Source organism: Lepidochelys olivacea (genome assembly GCF_965140295.1).
Source record: "Lepidochelys olivacea isolate rLepOli2 genome assembly, chromosome: 5".
In the NCBI taxonomy this organism is placed as follows: domain Eukaryota; kingdom Metazoa; phylum Chordata; order Testudines; family Cheloniidae; genus Lepidochelys; species Lepidochelys olivacea.
In genome coordinates this window covers 6204555-6226260 of record NC_140415.1, presented here as the reverse complement: position 1 = coordinate 6226260, position 21706 = coordinate 6204555, and the positions used below count along the sequence as shown (strand labels likewise).

Here is a 21706-nt window from a genome sequence, read left to right as displayed (position 1 = left end):
TCACAGTGGACCACAAGCTAAATATGAGTCAACAGTGTAAGTCTGTTGCAAAAAAACCCGAACATCATTCTGGGCTGTATTAGCAGGAGTGTTGTAAGCAAGACACGAGAAGTAATTCTTCTGCTCTACTCTGCGCTGATTAGGCCTCAGCTGGAGTGTTGTATCCAGTTCTGGGCACCACATTTCAGGAAAGATGTGGACAAATTGGAGAAAGTCCAGAGAAGAGCAGCAAAAATGATTCAAGGTCCAGAAAACATGAGGGAAGATTGAAAAAAATTAGGTTTGTTTAATCTAGAAAAGAGAAGACAGAGGGGAAATGATAACAGTTTTCAAGTATATAAAAGGTTATTGCAAGGAGGAGGGAGAAAAATTGTTGTTCTTAACCTCTGAGGACAGGACAAGAAGCAATGGGCTTAAATTGCAGCAAGGGAGGTTTAGGTTGGACATTAGGAAAAACTTTCTGTCAGGGTGATTAAGCACTGGAATACATTGCTTAGGGAGGTTGTGGAATCTCCATCATTTGGGACTTTTAAGAGCAGGTTAGACAAACATCTGTCAGGGATGGTCTAGATAATACTTAAGTCCTGCCATGAGTGCAGGGGACTGGACTAGATGACCTCTCGAGGCCCTTTCTAGTCCTATGATTCTATAACGGAGCTGGGAAGCAAACCCATGACAGGGGAACAAGTCTGGGAACAGGAGGGAAGCTAGGGCCAGGAAGAAAAGGTGTGGAGTGTCTGAAGTAGAAGGTGCAGGTATCTTGGTAAAGTCAGGGCTCTCGGCAATAGAAGAGATGAAGCATGGGGAGCAGGAGATGAAAAATCTGTGGAGGTTGTTGAGCAATAACTGAGAGAAGAGAGTTCTAACTGGGGGAGCCAGTGACTAGGAGCTCCAGGAACCTCATTAGCGCTGCAGGGCTGAGTTGCATGGGGTGGAGCTGGAGAAACAGAAATGCGTGGTTTGTGCTAGGGAGGAAAAGGTGGCATTGGGGTTCATGGAGCAAGTATTACTGTAGTCGCCACAGACACATGCAATTATGAATGGAATCATGGGAAAGGAGATGTCCAGGAGATCACCTCTCCTTTATCAAGAAGTGGTACACACTGCACAAGTGTATCAGAACCTCTGCCATATGACCTGTGTGTGGGCAAATATGCTTTGAACAGATACTACAGAAATGGGAATATCATAAGAAATGTAACCATTTCTGCAGCATTTCCCTTGGTGAAATTCTTATGCATGCTTTCAACTTTTGCCTTGCCTACTGCAGGTCCTTTCTCGATAGCCCCCTGCAGAACCAATTCTCCTCTGCCACCCAATCACTTCCAACTTCTGCCCTCAGTGATAAGCCTACTGCCTGTGATGGGGATGCCCACCTGGTATAGCTGATTAGACCTGTGATTGACACACAGGATACAATTTGGAAGATGATGCATATGAAGCAATAGAATTCAGCTTATCTCCTCATACCTCTGCCGTGCTCGCAGATGTAAACATCAGGAAAATTTTAGTATTAAATCAATAGAATACACACACAGAGAAAATCTGTCGAGTATACAAGTGCCGTTTTACACAGACGCCCCAAAGAATGTACATTTCTATAGTTTGGGATACAGTTTCTATGGAATACGCTATGCAAAATGAATTTGAACAATATTTGCATGTAAAAGATTATGCTACTGAATATAGTGTACATTAGGAAAAAAGGTGGATCTCCGATGTTTCCATCAGAAAATATCATCTAAATTAAAAGTTTCAAAATCAATGTGCTGTACTAGTCATTGTTTAATAGGGCCCTGTGTGTCTGTTGGACAATTATTATGTTCTGTATTATTAATGCAGAACATTATGTAATGGCTCATGACCTATAATAACTAGCTGAAGTGTTGGCTACAACTTCTCTGAATAACCTCCATTTACTTCAGGGCTTCTAACTACATGACCGCTAACAATGTTGCACAGTGGCTACTAAAATGTATGGCAGACTAAATTAGTATCTTATTCGAATTACATGGAATTAATCTACTAATTCCTGCAATATACAGTGTAGAACGGGTGGATTAGAACCCTAACTACTGATGAAAGGGCCTAAAAGACTCACTGGTTAAAAAGGTCTTTACAAAAATACAGGATTATAGAGATATTTTCCCCTTGTGTTTCTGCATGATTAAGAGCATTTAAAGATATTTAAGGTAGCAGCCATTATTTGGATGTTTTCTGGGTTTTTTAAATACATTTAATTAGAACCTACAAATCTTTTCTGAAGACAAGTTTCAGAGTAGGAGCTGTGTTAGTCTGTATCCGCAAAAAGAAAAGGAGGACTTGTGGCACCTTAGAGACTAACACATTTATTTGAGCATAAGCTTTCGTGAACTACAGCTCACTTCATTGGATGCATGCAGTGGAAAATACAGTGGGGGGATTTTATATACACAGAGAACATGAAACAATGGGTGTTTCCATATACACTGTAACGAGAGTGATCAGGTAACGTGGGCTATTACCAGCAGGAGAGAAAAAAAAACCCTTTTGTAGTGATAATCAAGGTGGGCCATTTCCAACAGTTGACAAGAACGTGGGGGGGGGGGGGAATAAACATGGGGAAATAGTTTTACTTTGTGTGATGACACATCCACTCCCAGTCTTTTATTCAAGCCTAATGTAATGGTGTCCAGTTTGTAAATTAATTCCAATTCAGCAGTCTCTCACTGGAATCTGTTTTTGAAGCTTTTTGTTGAAGAACTGCCACTTTTAGGTCTCTAATCGAGTGACCATAGAGGTTGAAGTGTTCTCCGACTGGTTTTTGAATGTTATAATTCTTGACATCTGATCTGTGTCCATTTATTCTTTTATGTAGAGACTGTCTGGTTTGGCCAATGTACATGGCAGTGGGGCATTGCTGGCACCATTACATTAGGCTTGAATAAAGACTGGGAGTGGATGTGTCATTACACAAAGTAGAACTATTTCCCCATGTTTATTCCCCCCCCCACACACACACACACACTGTTCCTCACACGTTCTTGTCAACTACTGGAAATGGCCCACCTTGATTATCATTACAAAAGGTTTTTTTTCTCTCCTGCTGGTAATAGCTCACCTTACCTGATCACTCGCATTACAGTGTGTATGGTAACACCCATTGTTTCATGTTCTCTGTGTATATAAAATCTTCCCACTGTATTTTCAACTGCATCCATCCGATGAAGTGAGCTGTAGCTCACGAAAGCTTATGCTCAAATAAATGTGTTAGTCTCTAAGGTGCCACAAGTACACCTTGGTTTTTTTTCTGAAGACAGTTACCCTTGAGTTGTAAATGACTGGGAGAAGGTTACTTTGCTGGTACAGTGTGATACTCTTTACATGGTGAGGTTAAACCTAGAATACCCAGTTGGGGTTTGAGTAACACTATGCCAGAGGGAATTCAGAGAAGAGAAACAAAAAGGATTAGGACGTTGAAAAGGTTAATACAAAGAAACAATAAAATGCTTATAAAATAGCTTGGATAAACAATGAATTGGGCTTTATTCCTTCAGTATTTAAAGGAATTCCTTTAGTCTTTAAAGTTTTGCTTGAGTAAGGAATCAAACCCTAAAAAGGAATGCACTGAACATCTATTTGAAAGGATGTAACCACCAAGGAGGAAGGGGAAGAGTGGTACAAGATAATATTAATAAGGAGCAATGTACTGAAATGAAACAAAGAGGATGTTAGGAAAAACTAACCTGTGACAGAGTTCTATGAGGCAGTGGAATAATCTGCCAAAGGAAGTGATGGAAGCCCCATACCTTAGGAAATTTCAAACTAGAAAATATACCAATGGGAACAATCCTGCACTGGCAGGGAGTCTAACTGACCTTATGGGTCCTCATCTATTTCCAGTTTATATGATACATCAGTACATCCAAGTGTAGCTTGATTAATATGACTTTGTACAGGACATAGTCATCTTCAATGAGCTTTATCATTACTACCTGAAACAGGACCACTGAGAAGTATGGCAAAAGAGGTTAAGGTACTTACTAAGCTACAGACTAATGCCAGAGCAGCCAACAAATTCTACCAAAAAAGGAAGAGACTCTTTCTCTCTTTTCTCACCTCCTAGCTTATGAATGCCTAAACTCTTCAAAAAGAAAAGGAGTACTTGTGGCACCTTAGAGACTAACAAATTATTGGAGCATAAGCTTTCGTGAGCTACAGCTCACTTCATCGGATGCTGTAGCTCACGAAAGCTTATGCTCAAATAAATGTGTTAGTCTCTAAGGTGCCACAAGTCCTCCTTTTCTTTTTGCAGATACAGACTAACATGGCTGCTACTCTGAAACCTGTAAACACTTCAAGAATAATAGGGAACACGTCCTGAGCTTTTTTCCATTTTGTCTATGCCTCCTATCGCGATAGCCCTACTGAGCTTGAATGGCAAATTTTAAATGTCATTCAGGACCCACTGAATACTGCTAGTATTTGCATTCCTTAAAAAGTAAAAAAAAAAAAAAAAAACATTAACCTTTTGTTTTATTGAATTAAAATGCCATGCAAATGCTGATGTAGCCTTCAGAGACCGAAATACTTTTACAAAGAAGAATAGCTGTCATTTATTAGACACAAAGAACAATTACTTGATAGGATGCTTTCTGACAAAAAGCAGATTGGTATTCTTATCATAGAAAAGGCATTATAAAAAAAAAAAAAAATCCAGCACAGACCTCTGAGACTTGAATAATTTAAAGCTGCATTTGGTGCAATTTAAATTTTTCTTTAGGGAGGCAAAGTTAAATACCTTTAATTTGTTCTAATTATTTCAAATTTGCAAGTTAATTATGGCTGATCATTAAATAACAAAAAGGACTATCGTCTCCGTAGAGTTTTACCTCCTACCCTCTGCATTACTTAAGCTAGATTTTAGTATGCATGAATTAACTTTCTAAATAATCACACGGTTTGACTAAATGGCTCAGTAAAATGAGCTCTGATCCTCAGAATAAGCATTAATGGACATTAGAAAGGCTATTGGGAGCCATGTTACTTACATTATAAGTATTTTTAATGTGGTCTTATTTACTAATCTTTATGTACTGTTCAAGTTAGGGCAGCATATAGATACATTATTTTGCTTTAACAGAGGAAAGTCACTTCTTCAAGACACTAAAATAAATGTCCATTTAGAGCCAACTAAATTCATTTTTAAATAAATGCAGGGAACCTATGATAGAATTTAACTTGTTTTAGCTGCTCATGCTGATGAATCAATCTAACATAATGGTAGCCTTGCTCTCGAAATGGAACACCACAGATCTGTTGAAGTGCTAAGCTTCCGAAGCAGCAGAGAAGCTCTAGTCCTAGCAACAGAGTGGCACTAACTATAAACCTCTTGGGTGTAAACAGGCTGAATCTGTTTCCTGTTCCATAGCCAGTGTTCAACTGACTGGTTCCCAGCCATCGATTCTGGAGTCTCGCCTTCCACTGAACTCTGACCTATACACACATTTTCCACTGCAGATCAGCAGTAGCCAGAGAACACAAGACTACACCGGGACCAGTCAGAAACCCACAAATGGGAGGCAATTCAACAGATGGCTGCCTTAATGTTACCCTGTTGAGTCCAGGGCTTGGGAGTTTAGCCATCAGTAAAGTAACAGATTGCATTGGGTGGTTTGTTCCAAAAGCAAACTCTGCAGTAATGTTGTTTTTCCACTCTGCAATTTCTATTTAAAAAACAAACATACACCAACAACTTTATTAATGGTGCAAGGGTGCAATTTGCTGCAATTACAATCTCGCCAAGAATGTGTAACATTTAATGGTGCAAGACTGGCAATCAGCACAAACAATACATATTTGATGCTGGAATCCCCTTAACCACTAAGGAAACTTAGCAATTCCCAGGTGGATAGCACCTTAGACATGGGAGTTAGATGCCCAAATACTTTTAAAACTTTAGCTCTAAGTCACTTGCAGAAGTCTGTGGTGAATCAGGGAATTGAGTCCAGGTCTCAAGTCTTAGACTAATGTCCCGATCACTGAACCATCTGGCCTCTCACATGCTGTTGGGTCATGCCCATTGTCTCTGTCCAGAAGTAGCAAAAGGGTGGGCGGTAGAGGCTGAGGGAGAATGGGGGTAAATACTTCCATGCACGAAACCAGAGCAGTTCTGTGCTGAAGAGCAGGATAGCTAAAAACAAGTGGGTGAGATGAATGATACTGGCCATTCAATCATGCAGGAGATGGTATTCTTAACAGAGGCCTAGGAAGCACTAGAGGGAGGAACTCTTCTGGAATATGGGGTGGATCATGCATTGCAGGCGGAGGGGAAATGCACAGAACGAGCATACTCAGTGCAGTTTATTGTTGGTCAGTATGACCACCCTTGAGTTCCTAAGGGCTAAAGCAATCTGGTCACGAGTAGATTAATTGCATCAAAAACACGCTGTTAAAATCCTTGACGCTTTTTACCACAGAAACAGAAAAGTGTTTGAAAAAAATCTAAACTTAACTTTCTTGTTCTTTAAAAGACAGAAAAAACCTGGCTCTGGCAGAGACCTTGAAGATCACACTTAAGCCTAGAGTGAGTTTTCATGGCCGAATTATAAAACCTGGCATTTATGTAAGACACATGGGCATACTAATGACATGGGTGGGATCCAACGGCTGCTATAAAGAGGCAGGTCTCCTCCTCCTAGAAATGCACACCCATCTCTACAACTCAAGCCCATCTTTTTTCTCAGGCTTTTCCCTAGGGCAGGGACTAAGTATTTGTGGGTGGGGAAGGAGTCATTATCCTGATAATTTTGTAACTGGGTATTTTGTAAGTTAATAGAAATCTAAAATAAAAATAGCATCATATCTTCTAAGAAGTAAGCTCCCCCCCCCGCAAAAAATCATTCTAGGTATTGGTCACAGGTGCCGGCTTCTAATTTTCCCCAGGGGTGCTCAACCCCCACTCAGCCCCAGGCCTCACCCTCAATCCACCCCTTCCCCCAAGGCACCACCCCGACCCTGCCTCTCTCTGCCCTCACCCCACCTCTTCACACCCCTCCCCCTAGAGCACCCCATTCCCGCTCCTCCCCCTCCCTCCCAGCACCTCCTGCATGCTGCGGAACAGCTGATCTGAGGCAGGCGGGAGGTACTAGGAGGGAGGGAGGGGAAGGAGTTGATCAGCAGAGGCTGCAGGCGGGCGGGACTGGGGCTTGGGAGAGAAGATTGGCTGCCGGTGGGTACTAAGCACCTACTAATTTTTTTCTGTGGGTGCTTCAGCACTGGAGCACCCATGGAGTCGGTGCCTAAGATATCGGTTTCACTATAACCTGGATATCAACATTCATGCACATACCTAATTAAAGGTAAAAAAGCTAAATGGCTCTTAAAATTATGCAGTTATGTCTTCCCTCCAAAGCCGTGTCCTGGTTCTGCTGCAAGTTAGTCATAGTTTGACTCCCTCTCAGCCTAACTGGCTGCCCTAAGAAACAATTAAATGATCTCTGATAATTTCTCTCCTTTTCTGCCGCCAGAGAGTGAATCCAAAAGAAAATTCCAACACAAAGCTTTTGATACAGTCATGTAGAAATGACCACAGAAGGCAGGCTGGTAAAGCTCTGGCAGGACAAAATGCTGCAATTGTGTGTTTGGCCTTTTTTATAGAGCAGAGTAGAGCAGCTGTCGTTCTAGCAAGCAGCGCTGTCAGCCTTCACAAAAGAAAGTCATGTAAATGTCAAGTCACAGGTATAAAAACGATCCTTCAATACAGCCTCTGTATATCTGAAAAGCCTGCCCAGCTCTCAACAGCGAAAGCACCATAAGGAATGATGCAAAAGCCTGTTTAGGACAAAACAAAGTTTTTGAACTAAATCCAAACTTCTACAGTTCTTGATCAAACAGCATAACCCTCATGGGTAAGATGAAAACCATACACCTGCACGCCATTTTGGTGCCTTATCCAAGAATCACTTTCAAGTGGCTCTGAGGCAGCCTCATCCACTACACACCCAGCAAAATGCCATATGCAAACTATTACCTAACCAAACATCCTGGATTGTATTTCAATTCGGTCTTGAAGAAGGTCTCTGAAAACAATACATCCCCTTATTACCTTGGTCCAAACAGAACAAAGGGCTTTACCATAGTGCTGCTACCATTGCAAGCCAAGCTGGTAAAATAATGCTCAAAATTTAGTGTGTCTTTTCAGAAGTGCAAGCACCCATCAGCACGGTGAAAGAGCCCTTCTGTTTTCATGTACTTTATAAAATAGTAAGTATATACACACCAGCTCCTCCAGAAGAGTGTTAAAACAGATGCACAGCTGATGATAGCAGTACCTCTCAGAAAATGAAGAGCTATTTTGAAACCACTCTTTCTGCCAGTGGGTTACATGACAGAACAACCATTCACTGAAGATAAATGTGAATGTAACAGAAAGGGGTGGACAATAAGACTGAAAAACAAGATCTGATAGCATCCTCCAAGTAAGATATTTTTAAAGAGATCCATAATTAAAGCAATGGATGCTTAGGATCTGCACTGTTGTACACAGGTACTGCAGGGTGTGGAATGTGCAAAGAATCATAGAATCAAAGAAGATTAGGGTGGAAAGAGACCTCAGGAGGTTCATCTAGTCCAATCCCCTGCTCAAAGCAGGACCAACACCAACTAAATCATCCCAGCCAGGGCTTTGTCAAGCCGGGCCTTAAAAACTTCTAAGGATGGAGATTCCTCCAAAGAAACCTACTTGAAGTGAATCCTATAATACCTCTAGGTGGAGCCATGAGTTAATAATAGTTAGTATTTATATTATTTTCTGGCACAGATCCACAGCATTGATTCTATACCCCCATCTTCTATTCAAGGACAAAGTGGAACTTCACAGACATTAAGCTTCAAATTGCGCAAAAAAAAAAAAAAAAAAAAGGTATGGTATGTTATTACCCCTATTTTGAAGGTGGTGAAACCAAGGAACAGAGAAATTAAAGTTCCAAGGTCATAAACTGAGTCAGATGGCCAGGCCTCGTGACTCCCAAGTCCCATGCTCTAGCCCAGCCTTCAAAAATAGTCATGAAATTTACCCTCCTAGGTCAAAAATACAAAAAAAAAATAACCCATCACATGCCTTCATTGTGATGGTGATTATTATAAATAATAAAAAATGTGAAACTTTAGTGACCCATTAAAAAAACCCTCAAACACCTGGGTAAGTAGAATTTTGCAGATTACTTTAACTATTAGATTATGTTACTCTGCAGAGAGTCACTTTTGATGAAGGAGTTTTTAGTAAAGATTTAAGAAATTCAAAACTGGCAGCTTCATTTGGCTTGAATCTACTAAAACCACTTGATTCACCTTGGTGCTCAGTGCCTCTGAAAAATAAAGTCATTTATTTAGGTGTCTAAATATGAATTTAGACGCATTACTGTAGGCACCCAAGTTTGAAAGTTTTAACCAGTGTTTCATCAAAATCTTCCTATGGCTTTCCTTTTAGCACATGGACTTACTTTGAATACAATGTCACAGAATACTGGGTCAGCCCAGATGCTTAAGGGACACACTTAACATTTGCCTCCTGCTCGTTATGTTAAGATCCCAAGGAAAACCAAAAATCCTACACTTTTCAGAACTGTGATGAAAGATGCTACAAATATCTGTTTACTCACTGCAACTATGACTAGGATGGTAAGAATATATAAATGATATTTTATCTGCCAATCAAAAAGAGTGACTGAATTTCAGGTAGTAGAAAGTAGAGTTTTGCATGGTTCTGTTTTAAAGTAATGATAATGGTCTGAACTATCAGGAAATGTCAGTCACAACCCAATACAGTACTAAATGTACCATGCTAGCAATATGGTATGGTGGCTCTTCATTTACCTGTAATTTATTTACATTGAGGTAGCAGCTAGAGGCCCCAGCCTGTAACTGTGTGCTACACACTGTACAAACACAGAACAAAAAGATAGCCTCTATCCTGAAGACCTTATAGTACAAACTGAGACACAACAGATGGATACAACAGACAAACAGGGAGGGGGACAATAAAAGAGTGAGACAATTATTAACTGCTTATTGATTAAATAGAAGGGCATGCAGTTACACAAAAGGGTAAGGCACAACACTTACTGTTGTCCCAGGGCTGCAGTTACTTGCCCACTATTTTGTTTTGAACTCTTAAACATGGAAGTGTTGGTCACATTGTACCTCTTTGGGGCAGGGACCTTCTCTTCGTTCCATGTTTGTACAGTGCCTGGCCCAAGGAACCCTGGCTTTTCTGCATACCATAGTTCACCGTATCTGAAGAATGGAAAAACCAACTGAGGCCTTTCTCTTATCCTGCAGAAAATTTTAAGTTATTGGTGTTGTGGTACCATCCGCTAGGCAACCAGGAGACAAAATAAAGTGAAAGGCAGAGAAAGGAGCACTCTTTGTCTCCTCTCCTGAAAGAAGGGAGCCTAGTTTACAGCTCTTTGGAGGAGTTCCTCTTTGCTTCTCAATGGGATTAGGAGGGGAAAAACAAACAAACAAACAAACAACAAAACCAAGGACAAACTCCAAGTAAAGGGGCGGGGAGAGGCAGGACAAGAAACAGGAAGGATCTAGACCAATGCTAAGTACCACCATGCAGTGACCTTCTATTGACTGCAGGTTCCAATGCCAAAAGACTCTTGGAGACAGCTTCCAGTGGATTTTATATGCATAGGGGATACAGTAAGAGGAGGCATGGAGGAAAAGAAGTGATAAACTTAAAAAGGAGATATTGATGCTCATGTTATTGATGGAGTGACGAGAAATAAGGGGATATAACAATACAATGTGAGCTGCAGGCCAGGGTAGATTTGCACAATGCCTATAGGCAAGCAGCTGCAAACAGAGGGTTTCAAAGAGAGGAGTAACATTGTCTAATTGCGCAGCAAGATAATTAGTCTTAGCAGCTGTATTTTAAATGGAGGTGAATGAAATGGATATAAGGGAGGCTAGAGATGATTTCACAAAATCAAGGTGCTTAATTTTTAAAGTATGTTGTGGAGGAAAAAGCAGCAGCATGCGGCAACAGCCTAGGGGTGTGAGGAAAAGGATGGGGAAAAGTGTCAAGGAGACGCATGGGGGGTGGGGGGGCAAGAAGGGTCACATGCCCCTCCCCAGGTGCCGGGGGGGGCACATTCAGCAGGGAACCTCAGTGGCGAAAGGAGCAGGGACTGCCCCCAGCCCCACCCCGACCCCAGCCCTTCCATGCAGCTGCATCTCCTATCTGAGGTCTGTTGTACAGCTTCACCTGAGGACAGGGCTGGGGGGTGGTATAGCCACGTTCTGCTCCGGTTCCCAGGGCAGCAGGAGGATAGAGTCCCTGCCCAGGCAACGTGGGATGGGGAGGGGAGGGGACGGGAAGAGCACGGGGGCTCCAGGCTGGGGGGGGTCAGGTGGGGAGGTCACGTACCCCCTTTTAGCTGGTGCCCCCCTTTGTGTCCCTCCCATGAGCCACCGAACAAGTCTGAGTGACAGGGAGGATCGTAGTATTGTCAATACCGGAAGCAGAGAGAGTCTCAGAAAGAAAAGAAAAGAGCACCGTTTTTGCCAGATTAGGGTTGATCAGACAGCAAGTCAACCAGAGAAGCAAAGGGTAAAAGAGTTACTGGCATAGTGATGATAGCTCAATCTGTGGAGGCAGATGTCATAATATCTGGGAAAATCAAGAAATGCCTCAGTCCTCTCTTTGTGAGAAGAAACTGGTTCAAAACTAGTTCCAAGAGAAATGGTATAAAATAGCACTGCAAAAAAACAAAAAACACCACAAAAATATTCTCTCCATAAAAATCTAAAGATCATACTGTTTCTAAAATTAGGGCAAGCACTAAATGAAAGTTAACCTGAACAACAACTTTAGCTAAATTTCAGGTCACATGCATTAATATAATGAGATGAAGAATACGAAAAGGCCATTCATAATAGAATTCATGAAGTTAGGAATGCCATGCTTAGCTGCGTTATAACATTTAATTAATGGTTCTATAAAGTACGAACTCGCCCGGCCATCCGCAAAACCGTTCTCTACATTGGGTAGGGCAAGCAAGCTGCTGCAGCCACAACTACTGCCCTTTGAGAAGCTGAAAAGCCTTTTCCCCCTGTTCCATCAGAGACCACACTGCCATGACATGATGAGCTTTGAACCACTACCCAAATCAGAATGCCGTATAACAGTTGGCAGCCCAATACACATCTCTCATGATAGACTGGTTATTGGTGAAATGTTAAAGAAAAAGTCATTACCTCTTTCCTGTTGCTTCTAATACCCTACATTCCTCTAGATTATTTATAATCCCCACTAAACCCATCCTCTGTTTATAGTCTTTTAACACAACAGAAAAATATAAACTATCTGGAGATCTGCCTTGTTTTGTACCACTCCCAGCCATTTGGTACAACAAAGGAAGTTCTCTCTCCATCAAACGGCCTGATCCCTCATGAAGCCCTGATGCTCAGATTCAAGGTTAAAGGATTAAGGCCTGAAGCACTGAGTACCAGAGGAAAGAAAGCCAAATATCAAAAGAAACACAAAAATCAATCCTCTGCACCACAGGGGCAGTGTGAAGAACAAGTCAGCTGGGCTGAATCTAAAATTTTCTCTGTGTGGCTCTCAAAAATTAGCACTGTTATAAATGTAATGGGCAGTTTTGCAAAGACAAAGCACTCCTGGAAAACAGCAGAGCTCAATTCAAAATATCATTACACTCTGGAAAGTTTTACATCACCATAATTTTAGTTGCAAATGCATAAAGTCCACTTCAGAGAGAGAGAGAGAGAGAGAGAGAGAGAGAGAAAGGTCACATGACGTTATCCTTCTATGAAGTTTGTATATCTACAAGTGACAGAATGTAATATTTAGTACAGTTTGCTTTTTGCTTCAGTTCTCTGCATGCTGAAGCACAGCCAAGGTCACAGGAGGGAGGAAAAAGAGGGTTTAGCTTGGTGCAGCTGCGATCATGGCCAGAAATAGCAGGGTATGGAGGATTTCTTTCTTTCATTTTGTAATACCAATGGCTTTTGTTCCAAGTACTGCCCCATCACTTCAGATTTTAAACGGCTTGATAGTTGTAAGGGTAGGTTCCAAATATAGCTAATTCAAAAGCACCTTCCAGAACATTTTGTTTTCCTACGATCTGGCTCAACTTTTCCTTTCTTGGGACACAAGAAAATATACATTAAAATACTAGTTACTTTAAGAATAATTTCTTAAAACTAAATAGAAGATACACAGTTACATATAAGAAAGGCAATCTATATTAAAACTAATCAAGCTAGGCTTCAGAAGAGTGTTGTAAGTCATGGAGTGACCTACTAGCTCTAATGTGTCCTCAAAAAGAGACAACTGCAAGTGCTCTGAAAAATGTCTTTCCCTGTTTCCAAGTGTCGGCACAGGAAAGAACACCCGGAAAGCATGGTGAACAAACTTACACTAGCTAGAGGGAAAACGAGAGATTTCGTCACCACACATGCCAAATTTCCAGAACATTTTCAATTTCAATATATGAAGTCACAAAGCCACACCAGGAGATTTATCATGCACTATCATTACACATTAACAGATCCAGGCCTTTGGAAAATTCACAAGTGGCTGGTTTTTACTGTATAAAAATTACCAGTGACATCCAGTGACCCCTGATCCCACCCTCTTTCCACAAGTGTTCGCTAAATACAAGCTTATTTTGCTTTTTGAAGACTACAGCTGTAAACCAAGTTAGCGCCATCTTTCCACTAAGACTGACTAAGCTGCCGCCCACCCATAGGCTTCCTGTTCAGGCTAATTTGGACTGCTATATGTGACATACGTGATCCTAAGAAGAGATCAGGTACAGTTCAGATAAGAGCAGGATAGAAAACTGCTGTAGTTCAAAGTAAACCTGAGAATGTGGTTATCTATCAAAAAAACCAGTGCAAGTGGAAATGAAGCTTTAGGCTCCCCAGAATAACAAACATTGTTGGCTGGTTAAAAAAAAAAAAAAAAAAAAAAGACTTCCACAAAAATCTTGAAATAAACTTTTGATCACCAACTTAAGGGCAGAATTATTTCTGTAGAATAAGAAAAGCTACTATTCTTTCAGCCTGTGTGGGTATATCTACATGGCAAAAGAAAACATCTGCAACAGCGAGTCTCGAAGCCCAGGTTTACAGACACAGGCTTGTGCTATGGCGCTAAAAACAGACATTCCTAGTTTGGCTCTGAAACCTGGTGAAGGGGATGAGTCTCAGAGCCTGAGCAGAAACATCTATACTGCTATTTTTAGTGCCATAGCATGAGCCCGAGCCTGCAGACCCGGGCTCTGAGACTCACTGATGCGGGGTTGTTTTTTTATTTCATTATTTTGCAGTGCAGATGTACCCTGGCCTACGTGGCTGTAATGAAGTAAAAATGTGCAGAAAATTCAGTATAAAGTCTCCTGTTATGTAACAACGGACTAGGGCAGATATCTGTTGGAGAGATGCTGTGGTTATATTTATTACTCAGAGATGTGTCTCTGCAGCTAATTCAGCATTTGCACTTCTTGCCGAAACATCAAGTATATTTTTATTGACCAAACAAGTTTTCTCTGAGTTTCCCAGCTGAATATGCTACCAACTTCAGTGTCAAATAATCTGCCACAGAGAAAGAAAGCCTGGGTGTTAAAATGGACACTAACAAATGGGCAAGCAGTTTCCAGCTACCCAAAGTTAAAAAGATCCTATAAGCCATTTGCAAGCACAGTTGATTTCTGTCTGTTTTAATGCTGTCAATATGCCAGTTTTAAAAATATTCAGGAGGAGAAGAAAAAAATCCTAGCCAGCTGCATTCAGTAAATGCATTAAGTTGCCTAAGTGGCACATTGGGTTATTAAACGCACCTCTAGAGACCAGGGAACAACTCATAAATGAATTGGAATTTGGTGGTCTTAGTGAAACACTGCACATTCTGGCACGATTGGCAGTTTCTTCTCTAGAGACTCCAGACTGGAATAGCAGGAGGTGATGCATGTCGTGATTGAGGAGAATTGACAGATGGCCCCAGGTGTGAAATAACAGGGGTGCTGCCGTTTGCTACTGAAATGCACTGGCAAAGTTGTATGTGATGGAGTCCTCAAGGACTGGAAATGCTGGGGTGCTGAAGGTTAGGACAGAAGTCCATTTGCATAATTGTGAGAATTGATTTTTTTTTTTTAAACAAAGTGTGTGTGAAATCACATGCCTGGCAAGTCATTCTTTTGCATTTGTATTTAATTGTCTTGAATATTTGGACACATCGGTATAGCTAGCACAAGATACATAACAATTCAAACAATCCTAAAAAAAAAATAGAGTCAATAATATGTATTTAACAAGGAGCAAAGATAACTGTCACCTTCTCTCATAAAATAATAAAAAAGTTATACCGTAAACATAAAATTTTCTAAAAGACCCTTGAGAGTGTTCCCTCCTGGAACTATCACCATAACAACGAACATTTCAATAGAGGGAAAGTGCTATTAAATTCTGTGTTTGATATTTCCAGCTAACTAAAAATATAAGAGGGAAAAACACACAAGGGTGAGATAGATCCACACACACAAATGAGAAAAGTGTTTGATGACATAAGTGGCTACAAATTACATCTGGAAATCTCTAGCACTGAAGGAAAAAAATCCTATAACGGGTACTGTCCATTCAAAGCGTGCCTCTATATAACAAACATATTTGATACTAATTTTCTCAAATGTTCCTACATGAAAACATGTTCAGGTGAGGGTTGAGGTAGGCTGGCAGAGTTGTGTGAGGACCCAGCAATGGATTAGCAGAGGGTGCTATAGGTAAGAAAGGAACAAGGTGCATTGACAGAGATGCTGAAGGGATGAAGCGATACAACAGCAAGGAATGCTAGAGGTTAGAATTTAAGCACACAGAAAGTTAAAAGGAGGGGTCCTTGCACAGCATCTCACTGAACTATACCTGGCTCTAGTCAGAGCTATTAGACAGACCTCATTTCCCTGGTGTACTATATTCATATTCAAAAGTAAGATTAAACAAAGGGGAAAGTAGTGGATTGTTTTAAAATTCCACTCTTCCTGATGCAGTTATCAGGAGTATGCACAAAAGCAGGTGCCACGTCAACTGATCCTCCTGAATGAGCAGGGAGTGGGTACTTGAGCATGTACCAGGCATCGGCACCTGAGAGATAGGGAATGTGTTTTTAAAAGCTGTTTTAAGCTAATCAAATACAGAAGGTTATGCTTTTATTTTTGAATATTTTAAAGCATCTTACACCCTGGGGAAGACTTGAAAAGAAATTCTACAAACCGAACTTGCCTCTAATTTTAGAAGTTATACATCTCTTGCTGAAGATCTGTCCTGGACTCACCCATGTGCACACCAAGCTAGTTTAAACTATCCCTAATAAACCCCTGCTCCCATGGCTGTGCCTGGGAGAACTGGAAATCCTGCAACTGCAGATTCTTCAGCTGCCTAGAGATGGCCAATCTGTGTATCAGGAAAAGAGCATTCCTCCCAAACAAGTCCCTCCTTCTGTTTACACCTGACAGTGAAGTGACAAATTCAGCATTACAAATTCGCATCAGGAGGATCCAAGCAGGCAGAGATGGGCAACATTTGTTGAAAGACTTTGATAATTAGTTAAACTGTAAAGGGTACTTATGGTAGAGGAAATGAAACACACATTCAAAAGTTCGGTATATTTAAAGTGCTCCCCAGAGTCAAAGTTTCCCCTTCCACAAACAGGCTGATAGCCATGAATAGCTCAGACAGAAATCAAACTGCTCTGTATTTGCTCTTGAAATCTTTTCTTCAAGTAGGTAAAAAATTATGCTCTACAGGAGATGACAAGATGCCTTTAAAATACATACCTCATTTCTGACTACAATTACCTTTCGCTAGCTTGGCACAGCTGCATGCTCCTATTTGCTTTTGTTTTTCCATTAAGGGCCCGTCCATTATTTGTACCCATCCTATGAATGCCAATGATGCAGATTCCCTTACCTACGATTCTCTCCACAGATAATACAGAATAAATTGCAATTAGATTTTGGTAATTGTAGATAATTAACTCAAAATGAGCTGTTAATTATAAAAATCTATGTTTTTCAGTTCTTGATTGTATTATTTATTTTACTTGTAAATTTCAAGGTCTCATTCGAGCAATTTTAATATTTTAAATACTTTTGGCATTTTTTTTTAAAAATACCAAGAGAATTTTAAACTGAGCTTTGGTTATTTGAAAATTAAAATTACGTTTTGGGGAGGTTCCCTTGAGAAGCTCATCCAAACTGGAAGGTAAACAGGGTTGGTTTTCCATCATGATTCTTAATATTTTCTACAGCAAGAAGCCTTTGACATTTCACTACAACTTTCAGATTGCTTAGAAGAGAACAGTTCCCACCTCCCATTCCAGCCACACTCACGCGCACCCTTTTCTGAGACTGAAAAAAAATCACTTCTATATTCAAATGCATAAAGGAGACAAATGGACTTGTCTTCATAGCCTCTTCCAGCCTTACATTAGATTAAATTATTTAGGGAGCATTCATCTGGTAACCTTTGCAAAACTGAAGACTGAGTACAAGAAACAAACTTTCAGATGCCTTGCTGCCAAACTTTGGAACCAGCTGGCGTTGTGACTTGGGACTGCAGAAATGCATATTAACTTTGAAAAATTACTGTGGGTTTAATCAAGGGAATGAGAGAGAGAGAGAGAGAGAGAAAGGGAAAAAGCCTTATAAAATCTGGAACTCATTTTCTAAACAATGCAGTTTTTCTTCATTTCCCCCCCTATATTAAGTAGACTTTTGTAGGTTTTGGCAACCTATTGCAAAAAGACTTGCAGATGTTCTAGGTTACATTTCTCCTCAACAGAGTGCAATCCTATAATATATTTAACTAGATCTATTTTCTGAATCTCCTTTGCTACAGTAATCATGGAATCACATGGTTTTGTAAAACAGGAAAAAATAAATGAGGATCACTTTTAGGACTCTCCTTCTCAGCTCTGCTGGTAACCTAAGTTTAAAATTAAATAGACTCCACTACTTGTTAACACAAAGGTGATTGGATAATCAGGAAAGCTTATGCCCAAATAAATTTCAGAGTGGTAGCCGTGTTAGTCTGTATCAGCAAAAACAACGAGGAGTCCTTGTGGCACCTTAGAGACTAACAACTTTATTTGGGCATAAGCTTTCGTGGGCTACAATCCACTCCATCAGATACATGGAGTGGAAAATAAAGGAGCAGGTATAAATACATGAAAGGATGGGAGTTGCTTTACCAAGTGTGAGGTCAGTCTAATGAGATCTGTTAGTCTCTAAAGTGCCACAAGGATTCCTTGTTGTTTTTACTGGATAATCAGTAACTCATATAGGCGAAAGAACAAACTAGCAAGTCCATGAGGAAGATATCACACCCCACTGTTGTATTAATTTAGATGGAATACATGAGTCAAAAGAGTTGAAGGTATTGACATGTCCCTGTCGCTGTCCAACATTAAACAGTGGTAAACAAGGTTCAGGGTTTGGTACACACAGACCGCAGATTGCTTAGTACAATGGCAAACACACTATTAAACATCCTTTTTAACTTTTTATTAAAGATACAGAAAGAAGGAAAACCAGTTAAAGTATATGAAATGCAAGGTATTAAGTGAGGCTTTCATTTTAACAACATCCTCATTCCATTTAGCAGGAGAGGATCTTTCGAAGGAAAAAAAAACCCTTGCCTGATGATCTCTTAGAGAGCATTAAAGATGGGAATAACTGTCCTTTTGGGTAAATGAGAAGTAGTTAGTCGGATACACTGGAGTTATTGTTGTTGCTGTTGTTGTGCAAGTCCAATCCTATTTCCCAGAAGGCATAACAAGACAAACAAAGGGGGAAGAAAAGAACAGCAAAGATAGAAAATACAGCAACTGTCCCTGGTGTTGAATGTCACTTGCAACCTCACTGCTCGAAAAATACAAGCATAGCCCATGGTCTTATTAGCCACTCCAAGACCTGGCAAACTTATACCAACATTGAGCTGTTTAGGGCATTCTTTTTAGCAGCCTCTTTCCTGTAACAGAGATACAGCGGTGTTACAAAATATACAGTCTTGGCCAGGCTCTTATTAAATAGAAAACAAAAAGAGAGGGATAGGAAAAAAGAAATAAAGTGGGAAAGGAAAAGGACAAACTGGGAGGGAGTATATATGACAAAGTTTCACATCCCAAGTGGTGTTCAGCATGTAACTAAAGCCAGTGGATGTCATCGGGGTCCCTTTCTTTCTGGACTGATCTGGTCAGGACATTTCTCTCAATTAGGATGAAGGAGGACCAGGATCCTAAGACACAGTGGGGGTGGCAGCCATGAAGGTGAAGTTCGCTCCTTCCTGTTCTTTCAGTCAGCCAGCATTGCAGGAGCCAGTTCTCCCCACAAAGTCTTCTTCTTAGAAGGACCTCAGAAGAGAGTGGGGGTGGAATAGCCCACCCCCACGTTATTTTGTCAACCAATTATGGATTTCCAACACACCAATTTTGGTTCATTGATTTCCAGTCTTACAGTATCCTTGTTTACACAGTCCTTGAATTATATCAGTGGGATTTTTTGTTTGGGCTAATTCAGCCTCTCTCTTTTTTCACCTTTTCCCATCAACATTTATGACAGCTTATTGCGACATTTTATGAACTTTCACTCACTTCTCACTGTGGAGCTCACAATTAGTGTAAATTTGTAGGTCCAATTATTCCTCTACCATCCCATCCCCAACCAAGACTGAAGAAAAGAAAATACAGAAGGAAATGAATACCATTCACCAGACAGCAAAACAAAAAACACCTAACCCAAGGTTGGTAAGCTTGGGGAGAGCGGGGGCAGAAGAGAGATTAGAACCACAGAAGGCACACCTGAAATTTCTGGTCCAGCAGCAAGTGCTGCCTTCCTGGGTGCACACATTTACTTGGGTTCTGCTGCTTGCTGTTCATGATTTGCTGGGATGAGAAGAGCATTTATTGGGTCAGAGACTGCAGGGTTGGCTTGTGATGAGCCAACACACTACTGAGCCTGAGTCTACCCTTATTATTCTACCATGTCCAGTCAATGTGTGGAGGTAGGAGAAAAGGACTGACCCTAGGAAGACACTTCTGACACCTAGAGTTCTTGTCTAGCAGTTTGCTTTAGCACCCTAAAGAGTGAGAAAGGTTTTCTTTGGCACTGAGAGGCCTGTATACTTTTTTATTCTCTCCTTCCTGCTTTGCTGAGAAGAGGTCTTACACAAAGCCTTTGACCAACGCCTCAGCGCCAAAAGATATATAATGCCAAACTGACTAACCTCAGGCAAGAGACTGCACTGTCAGTCAGGTCAGAGACCAGAAAGGGGAATTGTATCCGGGAAGGGTTTTAGAAGCAAAAGAGATTTTCATGCTCCAAATGGGACCGAGGACAGGTGATCCAGAAGTGCCATTAAGATGGAGATCGACCACATGTGCACTTGTAGACTTCCTCCAGTCATGGGGAAATGCCACAGCTATCTACCACACACTCAGAGAACTCCCAACTGACCTCAGAAAACATGAAAGTTAGCATGACTTCATTGGGAATTTTGCATGAGTAAGGACTGCCAGATCAGACAATTATTAATTATATGAGGCCCCAATTGAGATCAAGGTCCCATTGTGCTAGGCACTGTACAAACGCCTAGTAAGACAGTCCTTGGCCTGAACAGTTTACAATCTAAAAAGACAAGACAACAAAGGATAGCATTATTGCTATTATAAAGATGAGGAACTGAGGCACAGAGAGACTCAGGGTATATCTACACTGCATTAAAACACTCCTGGATGGCCTGTGTCAGCTAGCTTCGGCTGCAGGGCTATAAAACTGCAGTGTAGACATACAGGCTCTGGGACCCTTTGATGGAGGAGGGTTCCAGAGTCTGGGCACCAGCCTACTGCTCAATTTTATAGTCCTGCAGCATGAGCCAAGCTAGAGACCAATCTAGACTATTTCATGAGGTCTTTCCTGGTTAGCAGCATTTAACCCAGCTCAAATAGAAATACAGACCAAAAATATGCACTTGGCAGCCAATAACATCTTTTTGAGAACGAAGAAAATACACCAACACTTAAAAGTACTTGCTAATGGTTAAAAGAAAATAAAAGAGATTACCTTAGCCCCATGCCAGTGCCATTCATCATAAGGGTTGGTCCTCCTGGCCCGCCTGGTGCTTCATCAGTGACCATGTCTGAATCAAAAACTTGGCCCTTAAATCTGGAAATGTGGAGTTAGTTAGCTTTACATCCTGGGGAAGCTATTGTATCTGCAGCCACCTCCACCCCCAACATACACAAAAGGGTGAACTCTGATCAGAGCACTTTATACAGAGAAGCTTTCACAAAACCTCTCCATTTTCTCTCCTACACCTCTCAGTTTTGGGGAAACAGCTTCCACCTGCTGCCTTTGTTTCTGAGGGTTGTGGTTGACAAAAAATTGTTTAATTCTACTGATTTCAAAGCACTTGCTCTCTTGAGAAATATGAGAAAAACTATGAGAAATATTCATGCTTCGCCACACCAAGGGATGCCCTAGCACCTGGCAAGAGCTCAAGGGCGGCATGAAAGCTGCATAAAATATAGGAGATTGCAGCTGTTCTCCATCTTTAATATGGTGATGCAGTTCCAGGAAACCGTAGGTCTCAACAGATGATGTTCCCTCTTTATTGGAGTATCCCCTCCTCTGTTCAAATC

General features: G+C 41.0%; 1 protein-coding gene across 2 annotated transcripts in view; it reads right to left on the bottom strand.

Moving 5' to 3' along the window:
- The window catches only part of KIAA1328, a 268352-nt gene that overhangs the window by 52891 nt on the left and 193755 nt on the right, over window positions 1–21706 (bottom strand). Inside the window, exon 8 of one of the 2 annotated variants that reach the window (XM_084628572.1) lies at window positions 21129–21230. The exons of the other annotated variant lie outside the window; for it this stretch is intronic. Coding sequence (XP_084484698.1) covers window positions 21129–21230 — 102 coding nt within the window. The remainder of the gene's footprint in view (window positions 1–21128; window positions 21231–21706) is intronic. 2 annotated transcript variants of the gene reach the window in all.